The sequence below is a fragment of the Galendromus occidentalis genome, unplaced genomic scaffold, assembly GCF_000255335.2.
Source record: "Galendromus occidentalis unplaced genomic scaffold, Mocc_1.1 scf7180000077119, whole genome shotgun sequence".
Lineage (NCBI taxonomy): Eukaryota > Metazoa > Arthropoda > Arachnida > Mesostigmata > Phytoseiidae > Galendromus > Galendromus occidentalis.
Window position 1 is genome coordinate 1 of NW_003805107.1, and position 12,284 is coordinate 12,284.

Here is a 12,284-nt window from a genome sequence, read left to right on the forward strand (position 1 = left end):
CCTGGATCTATGAGTATGCGGCACACACTGCTGGTCGAGTCGCTCTCGGCGATAACATGAGCTGTCCACAGGAAGGTTGATTCTTCCCTGGGATCTGCGCTGTGGTTAACGGAGGTGACTCGCGTGGTAGGCTCGTTCTGGTTGATGGGAGCCTTGCTGCATATTATTGCATAATGCTTGGCGTTGCAGAACCGGCAGTTGTGCTTTGGGCCCTCCCTGCAGTTCCTTGCGATGTGGTTCAGCTTAAGACATCGCAAGCAGGCTCCGGCTGCTGTAGCCCTCTCGAGGCGTTCGCGGTGCGATAGCTGGGCTGTGCATTTGAAGGCCGGGTGATCTGCCTGACAGAAAATGCAAGGTATGGGTTGGGATCGGGGCGGGGTGGCTGGGACGGAGCGATTGGGTATTCGATTGTTGAATGATGATACGTGAAAACTATTGGAGGTATTTTTAAATGACATGTGGTCTGGCCTGAGTTGGGAGGATTCTGAACGATAATTGGGGTTCCTGGGGCGGTGCGAGGTCGATTGGTCTGCTCTGTTCCCGTGGTTCGAGCCTCGGAACGGCGTCGCGGTTGGAAACTGTTTCTTCGCGGTTGCTTGTTTTGCCCGGAGTGCTTCCGTCAAGCGGGCTTCTGTCTTCATGAACTTCAGCAGGTTTTCCAGCTGCGTTGTTTGGTTCGTTGATTGCGAGCTATATTGTTCCATGAATTTACGTTGTGTAGTGTTCGAGAGTTTGGTTAGTATTCTGTTAGTGAAAAGTGAGAGCGATGTGAACGTATGCCCTAGGGCGATTAATGCGTGAATATGCTGAGAGACCAAGTTTACAAAAAAGGGTAACTTATCCACTGTGATTTCCCCTCCGGAAGACAGGATTCTCTCCATCTCTCGAACATGGGCGTCTTCCGCGTAACTGGTCTGACCAAACTCCTCTTCTAGGAGCTGCCTCATGGGCTCGTAGTTTTCCGCTCGTAAGTTTAGATGCTTCACCGAGTGGTAGGCCTTGCCTGATAGCGAGTCCTGCAGCAGGATTATCTTCTGAAGAACCGGAATCTCACGATTGTGCACGAAGGCGTCGAACGTATCCATGAATTTTCGGTATTCCTTGGAATCACCGTTGAACTTTGGCATTTTGAAGTTCTTCGCTAGCTTCGGCAGGTAGTTTTCCGGGTTTTCTCCTGAAGAAGTGCTCGCGATGGCCGCTGGCTGGGGGTTCGGTTCCGGAGCTCTTGGACTCGATGAGACAGGTTGGGGAGAGCCGATGGGGGTCATGATTTGGCCTCCCATGCTAGGTGTGGAGTCTGGCGGTGGCATCTGGGCGATGTGGGAGAACCGGAAGGATTCTTGCGGAGTTCGCTCGTGATCCCGTGTCGCCCCTCGGACTTCGTCGATCTGGGTTGAAGCTAATTGAATGACGTCCTCTGGTTGAGGGGGATCCAATGAGGAGATCTGAGCGCTCGGTGTCGTATCCCGGGCCGGGAGCTCCGGGCTGGTGGTTGCATTCTGGAGACGGGTCTGAGTAGTAGCAAAGGTCGTCTCTGTGGAGCAGTTTATCTCGTTTACGATTGATACCCTCAGCTCCTTCAGATGTGTGATAGCCTTGCTAATATCGTTCTCCGTCTTTATCCAGGATCTCCTGAGTTCTGGGGGGGTCGAGTTGATGATTTCATTAGGGACTGTGAGGATTGGATCCATTGTGAGAGGAGATCTGTCAGGATGCCTCTCAGACGATCTGTTTCCACTAATGAATCCCTAAGATTGTCATCCTCGTTGTAAAACGAACCCGCCTCCTCAAGGAAGAAATCAATGCGCTCTTTGAGATCTTCGACCACTGGGTTCAACAGTTGGGGGGGACACGTCTGTCGTGTGAGATGATGGACAGTGCGTCTCTTCGCCCCGCAGTTTGGTCGGACGATGTGCCTGGCTCGGGCTGGCCGGCGGCGCTTGATCGGGTTGCAGCCGTGGTTGACGGTGGTGGAGAGTCAGGCATCGGGGTTAGAGGGCCCTGGGCTCTGTCGAAGATCTCTTCTTCCTCGCTGTCGTTGATCCGGTTGTCCACTCTCATGTGTTGGAACTGATCCGCGAGAAATTGGGAATTCTCCCTGTCGAAGGACTCCTGGGACATCTCCTGAATGGTTCTCCTCGGCCCGTCACCCATGGTGGGTTAGGCCTCGCCGTCCTGATGACTGATGATTTGATGGAAATTTATCCTCGGAATTAGTTGAGTTCAGGATCGCTGGGAACACTGGTGTGGATTGTTGCTCTCGGAGGAGTCTGGGAGACGTGACTCCCTGAGATTCTCGGTTTTGGGTTTCCACGCACTCGGCTCGCTTGGCCTGGCTGTGGTAGCGAATCCTGGGTTCTCGAAGAGAGCTCGAGGGAGTGAGAGTCCTTGGACGGGGTCTTCACCTCCTGGAGATTCTATGCCGATGGATTTGGACCTTCGGGCAATGAGTTCTTGATACTTCTGACACCATTTATTGTGGCACAGCTTCGAAGCACTTCCAATGAGGACACTGAGGATTCACTAGAAATGACTCTAAGTCTGCGCGCACTTGTAGGGGATGAACTAGATAGCGGGGCGTGACCCAGGCCTATCTTTTCGCAAACCGGGATCAAGGATTTGAACCCTGAGTCCTTAGAAATATCGGGGAAGCGCTGAGCGTGATCAGGCTTTACCGGTATCGAGATTGCTACTGACGTCTGACGTCACAGTTCCGGCCACTGACAGCGCCACTGACAGTCAGCTGTTGGAGAGACTGTCGCGCCCTCCGTGGCCAGAGAGCTGTTCCGAGAAGAGTTCGCTATAGATACGCGCCGCCGATCCCCAAGTGCGCTACCGACTCTGAGTCTTATTTATTTATCTCTGATTGAGATGATTTAACTTAGGAAATAACGAACGACATAAGAATAATGAATATGGAATATACACATGGGAAGGAAGGAGAGGAACCCCTTAGATTAACTGTATAGTAAGATTACCCTTGGTGATTACCTGGCCTCTCTCTGGGAGTGTGTGTCGGGATGTGTTATGTGTTGGAATAGAGTGTAATATGGTCGAAATCGTGTGGTGGGAGTAATAAGAGGTTGATGATGACGCAACGGACCTGGTCCTGTTCGTGACAATATCTTCCCGCGAGGATGGCAGAGCCGGTCGAATTCTCACTCGTTGGCGTCGGAGAATGCTTCGGACGGGGTCGAAAGCAGGGATTGCGGCGCCTATTTCCCCATCGTCGTTTACATCTCTGAGACTGTTGACGGTGTTGCCTAAAACATTGGTGTAAATCTCCTTCAGGCCTTCATTGGGCTGAATTCGCACTTCTCGTCTCATCTCCGCGCAAGTCGATCGGTATATGATTTCCTGATGTTGCGGACCGTGGCAATGGGTGCCAGAAAGCTTCTCGATTGAGAGAGATGTCTGTCCTGAGAGATGCACTGTCCAGAAATACGAAACTCGTTACTCTGAGCCCGAAAGAAAGCCTGTCATCACCCGAGCTATCGAATCGGTGACCCCCCGCATCCCCGATTATCGTTTCCCCGAATATCGATCCCCCGATTCTCAGTTCCCCGATTATCGTTTCTCCGAATATTCGCCCGCCGATTTGACGGCGTCTCTCGGAGGCTGTCCGAGCAGTTCTCTAGGTAGAACAGCTGGGAAAAACTCAGAGAGGGAGAAGCTCCCGAGTGATGAAATATCATACGAAGTTGGGCGAACGTCTCGAGCTAGGCGTCTCCTTCGCGGAAAGTCTTCTGTATAGCCGAAGGGACGATCTTGATCTCCAGGGCTACGAACCTCAATGCTTCGTCCCCGAATTTCATGGGAGACTCGACTTGTCGTTTCTACTCTGCTATTGGCCCATTTTCGAGAACTTGGTGCACCGGACTTCTCTATTCTTGAAGCGAATGTTTTTGTTTTCGAGCTTGTTATGAGTTGAAGGCATATCCGGAAGTCTCTCTCGAACGTCCTCGACATCTCTCCCAGAGACTCGGGAGAAGATTTTCTTTCTGCCTCTCAGTTCTCTCTACCTCTCAATTCCCTCCAGCCTCAAGCTCGCCGGAGGAATGAGATCCGACCTGGCATCAATAAATCACCCCCTAGATTGCATAGATCACCTGAAGTTCAGTTTTTTCGCGGAGCGCTGAGAGAGCTTGACGTGTCTGTCATCACAGATATGTTCGGAGGAGGGCGCCAGATCCAATCCTCAGTTTGGGACGGTGACCAGACATTTCAGCAGCCTTGCAAGAACTCGCTAAGAATGGCCATCCAAGAAGTAGAATCGAAACGGGGGAAGCCATCGTATCTCTTCGAAAGTTATTTGTTTGAAGTGGAGCGGAAGAAAGACGAAACATTATACTGTCGCTATATACGGAAGAGGGAGAACGGGTTCGGTTAGGTTGATTCTGCTCAAAACACCCGACCTTATCGTGAAGAAGCAGAGTGGAACCCATCTTCACGAGCCTGACCACGGCGACATGATCCGTCGCGCAGTTTTCTCGAAAATGAAAGCAGCCGCCAAGGAGAGAGCTGATTGCGGAGTCAAAGAGGTGTATTCTGAGGCTCTTGTAACTTGTGAAGGCGAGATGCGGCCACATTACGCAAGTGAAGATATTGGTGCATCGCTGCCAACCTATCGCTCGATCCAAGCGTCTCTGTACAGAGCCCGAGCGAGTATCAGACCACCTCTGCCGCAGTCGAGAACCGAAATTATCATCGCAGGAGAATGGGACAGAACTCTTGGAAACGACCCGTTCTTGCTCTTCGACGATGGCGCGGAGAATCGAATCATAGGCTCCTCTACCGAGGAGATGGTCAAAATCCTCTGCGGAGTGCCTTCGGTTTTCAGGGATGGAACCTTTCGGGTGGTCCCCCACCTGTTCCTGCAGCTGTACACGCTGCATGGACTCTATAAGGGCGAGATGATACCTTTCGCTTACTTCCTCTTGCCCGACAAGACCAAAGAAACATACCGTCGCATGTTCGTTCTATTGAAAAATCGAGCGAACGCGGTCGGAGCGACCTTATCTCCCTCATTATTCCAAGTCGATTTCGAAGTGGCTGTCCTGAAAGCCATCGAGGACGAGTTTCCCTTGGCCAATAGGAAGGGGTGCCATTTCCACTTCGCGCAGAGTATCTGGCGAAAAGTTCAACAGCTCGGACTGGCTCCTCATTACGCAGAGCCCGGCGTCAAGCGACTTGTTCGGTCGTGCACGGCACTTGGGTTAGTACCCCTCGACCGAATCGAGGACGCTTGGCTCGAGATTGATGCCGAATCCCCAAGCGCAGAGCATCCCGCGCATGAGAAGCTCGATGCCTTCAAGCAATATTTCATCGAGACTTGGCTCGAAAACGACGCGATATTCCCGCGGGATCTATGGAACCATTATAGAAACTTCGGAGCTCGAACAACAAATCACATTGAAGGCTGGCATCAAGGCTCCAATCGAATCGTCCGGAAAAGTCATGTCAACCTTTTCGAAATGATAAAACACCTCCAGAAGCAAGAGGCCAAGTACAGCGTCAAAATTCTCATGCTGGATATGGGCCAAGCCCCCGAGAAAGTCAAGAAGAAGTATGAAGACCTGGACAGGAAGCTCATCAGATTGGTCGATTGATGAAATATACCAATATTTCTGGTATAGCTGAGGCATGTCACTTCGGGTATAGGAAGTAGTGATACAGGAAGCAGTGGCTTCCTGACTAACGTACAGTGTTCCACTTAGCCAAGTGGGTTACTAATACCAGAAAACTTCCGTGTTCTGGTTACGGGTATTCCCCTCACCCGGGGATAAGTATATATAGCCGTATACATGTGTTTAATAAACCGAGGAGCTAAGGAGCAGTAGTGTTCTCACCGAACCACCGACTCTTTATTTTTGTGCCGTGATCTTCCAGATTCACAGGGTGTTGTTTCAGATTGGTGTCCACAGACTTAGCTAGTGAGCCCAGATTCCATCATCGATGAGTTCGAGTCGAACGCGATCCCGCTTATAGATTATGTCTTGAAAGCAGGATTCCATCTCTTCTCGCAGGATTGAGAAAAGTCATACCATCATAACCACATAACCTAAAAATGTCAATAATCTAAGGAGAAATTGTAAAGACAAATGTAAAAAAATCTGCGCTCCGAAGCCTACTCCCAAAGTTCGGGACTAGGACTTCGGTTGCGCGGATCGTGTCACATTGTGAAGAGAAGCCGGTGGATGAATTCCTCTTATGAAACTATCGAAGAGCATCAGTGAGCAATTATTTTGAGATTCACCTGAGGCGGATTTAGATGACGATCCTCGCAGGGTAGTCTTTTTTCACAAATCGGATCGAGAAAGTGGAAGATGAAGGATCGGGCCGTCGTTCGACACGGCGATTTCACTGCCGTATTTTGACGACGACGTTGAGTGTATTCTCGAGATCGCTATGGTCCGCCTCCTCGTCGCGGCGGTTGGATTGGAATTATGAGAGTGTTATGATATCACAATGAGCGTCCGCTAGTCCACGATCCTCCAGCGCACAGCCTCCGAGAGACGCCGCCAAATCAGCGGGCGAATATTCGGGGAAACGATAATCGGGGAACTGATATTTGGGGAAACGATAATCGGGGATGCGCAGTAGAACCATCGAATCTAACGAAGAAGAGGAGAGAACGGAATCGAGCATGGAGAAGAGCAAGACGCGCGGGGGACGGCGTCGACGAGGCAGAGCGACTCTACAGAAAGACCCAAAACGCGGTTCGGAGAGAAGTCGCTTGCCTGCTCGAAATCGAAGATCGCAAAACATACGATCGAATTATGAACGCCCCAAGACAAGCGAAATCAAAAGCTTTTTGGGACCACATGAAAAAGAGCGAGAAAAAGCCACCCAGACGGCCCCGCCTACTGAACGAGAGAGGTGAGGTCATTCAACCGACGGATATGGCCAATCATCTCACTCGAGTGGCGGAACGCCTACTGGAGACTACGGGGAAAGTCGAACAGATGAGCGGACCCCCTCGTCAAGTGAGACAAGCGGTAAATCTGTCCATTGAGGGATCTGAGGTGAGAGCAACTCTAGCTACCATCTCAGCGTCCTCAGCCACTGGTCCAGATAGAATACCAGCGAGAGTCCTCAGAGCTTTGAATGACATTGGATGCAGCTATGTATCAGAGGTCTTCAATTACATTCTGAATGGTACCCACGAAATCCCGGCAGAGTGGAGGACAGGAAGGGTATCCTTAATTGAGAAACCTAACTCAGTCAAAGGAGACCTTACAACCTACCGACCCATTACAGTGTCCGATATCCTGTATAGGATCTCCACTAAGATATTAGGGAGACACATACAACAATGAACTGAGTGCGCTGAACAGCTATCCGAAATGCAAAATGGGTTCCGGAGAGACCGCAGAGGCGATGACAACATATTCATCCTAACAACTGCAATCGAAATAGCGAGAGCCCAACACAAGGGCCCATTCTGCGTATTTCTTGATGCCACGAAAGCCTACGACCGAATCGATCGAAATAAGCTGTGGCGAATTCTAGAAGAGAGGGGAATGAACAAACCATTGCTCGAATTCCTCAGGTACATGTACGAGGAGACTTGCATTTTTCTCAAACACGGAGTTACACCTCTGACGAACTTTCCGTACCAATGGGACTCCGCCAAGGTTGCCCACTCTCTCCAAATCTCTTCAGCCTCTACATCGCAAACCTTGAGCCAGAACTCCTAAACACAAGACTCGGGTTCAGGTTTGCGAAGAGGGGAAACTTCTGTCACGTGAAGGAACAGAAAAACTTTACGATCCAGGGTCTATTATTTGCCGACGACCTTGTTCTAATGACAAATAACATCAGGGATATGGAAACTCTCCTGGAGATAATCTCTAGATTCGGGGACAACATGTCGATCAAATTTAATCCCCAGAAAAGTGGAATCGTGATTTACTCTCGACCAACCCCGATCCATACCCTAGATCCTAGATAGAGTTCTCAAGATTCAAGGACTTCCAATACCCTTGGTGGAATTCTATAAGCATCTTGGGGTCGAACTATCAGCTGGAAATGACTACCTAGCTAAACAATGGCCGAATTGGTCAGAGAAAGCCAACCAGGCGATCCAGAGACTCAATGCGAGGACCTTATGGTGCTTCAACAGATTTGAAGTCTCCAAAATTCTCTGGAAAGCCACTGCCGTCCCGCAGCTCACATATTGCAATTCAGTAATCACAATGCCGAAATGGCTCAGAAACCACATCGAAGTCAGGCAAAGAGACGCGGGACGATGGGCTCTCGGCATACCACACTCGACTATAGCCAAAGAGTTCATCGAAGGAGAGCTCGGATGGAGCTCCTTCGACGCCCGTGAGACCATCAGTAAGGCGATGTTCTTCGAGAGGATAAGAAATATGGACGACGATAGATGGCCAAAACTTGTCCTCCAGGCTGCCGACCTCGCTGAAACCCGAATCAAAGCAACAGAGAGACTCGATAAACTGAGCTTGCTTTTTGAGATAGGGGAGATCAGACCAGCCAGAAGTTCATCGGGCAAACCTGCGTGGAATATGTTTCGCAACGAACTCAGACAGAAGGTGCGAGATAAACTGGATTCGGCATGGAAACTGAACATTGAATCCAAATCCACGCTGAGTACATATCGTAAATACAAGGAGACCAGAGGTCTCGACGTAAGATTGTACGACAACTCTCGCGGGAGTCTACTCCGTGCACTTACAAGGGCAAGAATGCTCAACACCAGGAAACGACGACATGACCGCGACCCTTCCGTCAACTGCAGCTGCCCAAGATGTGGTATACCCGAAACAGACAAACATGGTGTCTTAGGGTGTGAGGAAGAAATGTTCTCGCCCGAGGAATTCGCCTACAGAATCGGACTTCTACCTGACATCACACAGGAAATCACCCGAAGAACGAAGGCGACCCTGGACAAATGGGAGAGACAAGATCTGTGAACGCAACACGTGTCACCCCTGAATTGAAAGATCATATGTGCATATGAAGGATCAATATAAATCAATCGAATGCAAAACGGCTTCCGACCGGGAAGGAGAGGTGACGATAACCTCTTCATCCTTACCTCGGCAATCGAGATATCCACAAAACGAGAAAATGGACTTATCTGTGCGTTCCTAGATGCCACGAAAGCATATGACAGGATCGATCGAGAAAAGCTGTGGAGCATCCTGGCAGAACTAGGGATAGACCCCTCTTGGATCGAGATCCTTCAAATCCTATACACCTCGAGTGAGATAAAAATCATCGAGAAGGGAACCGAGTCAGACTGGGCGACAACAACCAGAGGACTAAAACAAGGTTGCCCGCTATCCAGCGTGTTAGTCATGCTATACATTGCAGACCTAGAGAAAGGGCTCCTGCAAACGAAAGCGGGCTTCCACGTTCGAACAAAAAATCGGCAATGGGACCTGAAAGAGGATAGCTCTTTCGGAATCCCAGGCCTCCTGTTCGCCGACGATCTCGTACTGATAGCAACGAACAGTAATGAAATGCCGAGACTTGTTGAAATTCTGGGTTCCCGTGTCGTGTTTTCTGGTAACTTTAGTTAGCTGATAGGTTTTCTCGGCTATCTAGCCTACTAGCTCTGGCTGCGGTGAGCTCGAATCGATGCTGTGCTTGATACAACTGGGACAAGGGCTAATGAAGACGAACACTGCTCGGTGTGAAATACCAAAGGCTCCCCCACTAGTACTGATCTTTATTATGCCTTATATAGTGCTGGAGGGAAGGGGTCAAGTCAGTAGCCCGTCCACAGTAATTATGACGGTCGCTGAACTTACACTAAGTTACAGAATACTGAAGTCATTGTTTCAGCGTCCGGTCTGGACACCGTGAGTCAACCCATGGTCATTAGAATTTTTCTGGGTAGCTACTTTAGCCCATCAATGCCCCCCTACACAGAAGAACAAGAGGCTTGATGAGTCAAGCCTTTGCCTCTAATTACAAATCATTATTCTCATCCGCTCCTCGAACGCTTCTATGGTTCGGGCGTTGTTTCCTCATACATGACGCTGACTCGCTCAGCTTATCTAACTAAGCTAGACTTCTATTTCACCTATCTAAGCCATCTCCGCGTGAGGCTAGAAGAAACGGTATGTCGCCTTCCAGACATGATGCTGATTCCCAATCTCCAAGCTTTGCTTGAGATTACCTTATCTAAGCCATCCCTTAGTGCTGTTCGTAATCAAGCAATGAAGTGCGCGAATGTAGGCTTCAGTCTCGGCATTATCCATCGAGACTGGCATGCGATTAAAATTTTTGGGATTTCCGATTATCAATCCAGACCAAATGTCCGCACAATTTGTCAGAGCTTCTGACATCTCTAATTGACCGATAATTTCGCATCTTCCCTCGAAATCCTCTCTTAATTTTGAGGCCTAATTAAGAGCTTCATCCACTTCAAAAAACATTATTCCATCAAAAATGGATCTTGGTGAATTATTCACTCTGTTCACGGCACGCTGAGCCCCGAATCCCCCTGAGGAGCTTCCCATGTCCCGTGAGACCAACAGATCAGTGTTGGCCCGTGCTCCTCGAAAGTCGAAAATCGTCCGGGACCCAAAGTGAATCCTCACTTCAGCACTCTGTGCAAATGGAGGTGGATTCCAGGGATGCTGCTCTTCATATGCATATTCATCGTTGTGATGCACTCACGTGAGTCGGACTCATTGACTCTGTCGCCAACTCTCATATGAGATGACTTTCCATTTGTTTCTCTGACATCTCGATCCCTCTGATTCTCAATTGAATATGTAGGTTGCGATGAATGTCCGACCCCCACCATCACGACAACGCTCATCGGCGAGGTCAGGAAGATCAGCCTTGGACGATTCCTTGTCTGAGAGAAAACCAGTTCTGGAGATGCGTCTCCGATATCGATCGGCAGTGCATCCTACTGCGCGGAGATCGCCCTCTTCCAGTTGAGGCCAATTGTAATTTGGGTAGCTCTGACATGAGTTGTTTTGTTCCCCATTGTAAAGATCGGACTATATATACGTGCTTCAGTTGAATAACGATGAGTTACTAGCAATAATTCGTTCTGCTATTGACTTTGAGTTTGATTATTGTCTCTCCACTTGACCGCTGTTTCCGGACTCATTCACTCTTTCGCAGCATCAACCTCATTACCTCCGGCTAATTAATCGATGTTGATCGGTCAGTTCAGTTCCACCAGAAGGTTCCAACTCCCCAGGTTCGCTCCGCCATGGCGTATTATCATATTTCCAGTACGACCCCAATCACCACAGCCGCTTTCTCCACGGTCGGTTCAACGACGAGCTCCACGAATAATATCTCCGTTCTCACGACTGGAATTCTTTTCTCAATCGCTACGACTCTGAACCCTATCGATTGGACCAATTCATCGAGTGAGAGTGTTTCCGAATCCGACTTTCCCCTTCCACGAGAGCTGCCATCTCTCCAACTCGCGATCCGTCAACGATCCCTCGACCAGACGTTTCGTCTAGCACGAAGGCTCCGAACTTCGTTGATCTCGATATCCGCCGATATCGCTGTCGCCGCTTCTCTCGATTTCGGGTTTGTATTTCAAGACCAAACCAGCACTGTGCTTTCCTTGAAGTTCACGCTCGCGTTCCGACTCATCTCACGGCCAAGGAATCCGAATTGTCCGACATTTCAATTTCTGCTCCCGATGCAACCGAGATCTCGAAGCTGTGTCGGAGTCATTCGATTTTCGCGACAATAAATTTCTCTCAATAAGAGTGCGTTTATTTCTGGGATATGAGTTTCAATTCATATGTACAAGAGAACATGCCATATCAGATCGGCTCCGTAGTATCGAAGTACGGACCGTCTTGCCCCCCCGCGGGTGGCTCCGGCAAACTCGCATAGGAGCTTTCTCTCCTCTCCCTAATCCTTCTGATCAGTGAGATGATGCCGAATACGAGAAATGAGTTTCACTCTTGGTCAAAATTTTTCAGACCGCCCTCCATAAATCAGAGTGTCTATAGTCGGGAATCCGATTCGAGAGGTTGAGCACATGACTGGAACTGATGTTGCCCGATAGTTGGAGGACGTTTCAGCCTATTTCAGGGAAATCGCGCGATGCAGCCAGCAATGGGAGGCAACGCGCCTCCGGCGCATGGTCAGCGCACGGCCATGCGCTCACGGATTCCTAGCGCATAGACATGCGCTTTCGAATCTGGGGGCTGAGCATCGACTTCAGCGGAATTCTGCCCACCAATCTACCATCCCCCAACAGTTTGCCTCCCGATCCACGCGCAATCAATTTCTTCGGGGAAGTTTCACTCTTGGTCAAAATT

General features: G+C 49.7%; 1 protein-coding gene across 1 annotated transcript; it reads left to right on the plus strand.

Annotated features, from left to right (window-relative positions):
- The first annotated feature begins 4,469 nt into the window (after positions 1–4,469).
- LOC108863913 (uncharacterized) lies at positions 4,470–5,609 on the plus strand. The gene has a single exon (XM_018638599.1). It carries the CDS (start codon positions 4,470–4,472, stop codon positions 5,607–5,609), a length of 1,140 nt encoding a protein of 379 aa, XP_018494115.1.
- Positions 5,610–12,284: the final 6,675 nt, after the last annotated feature.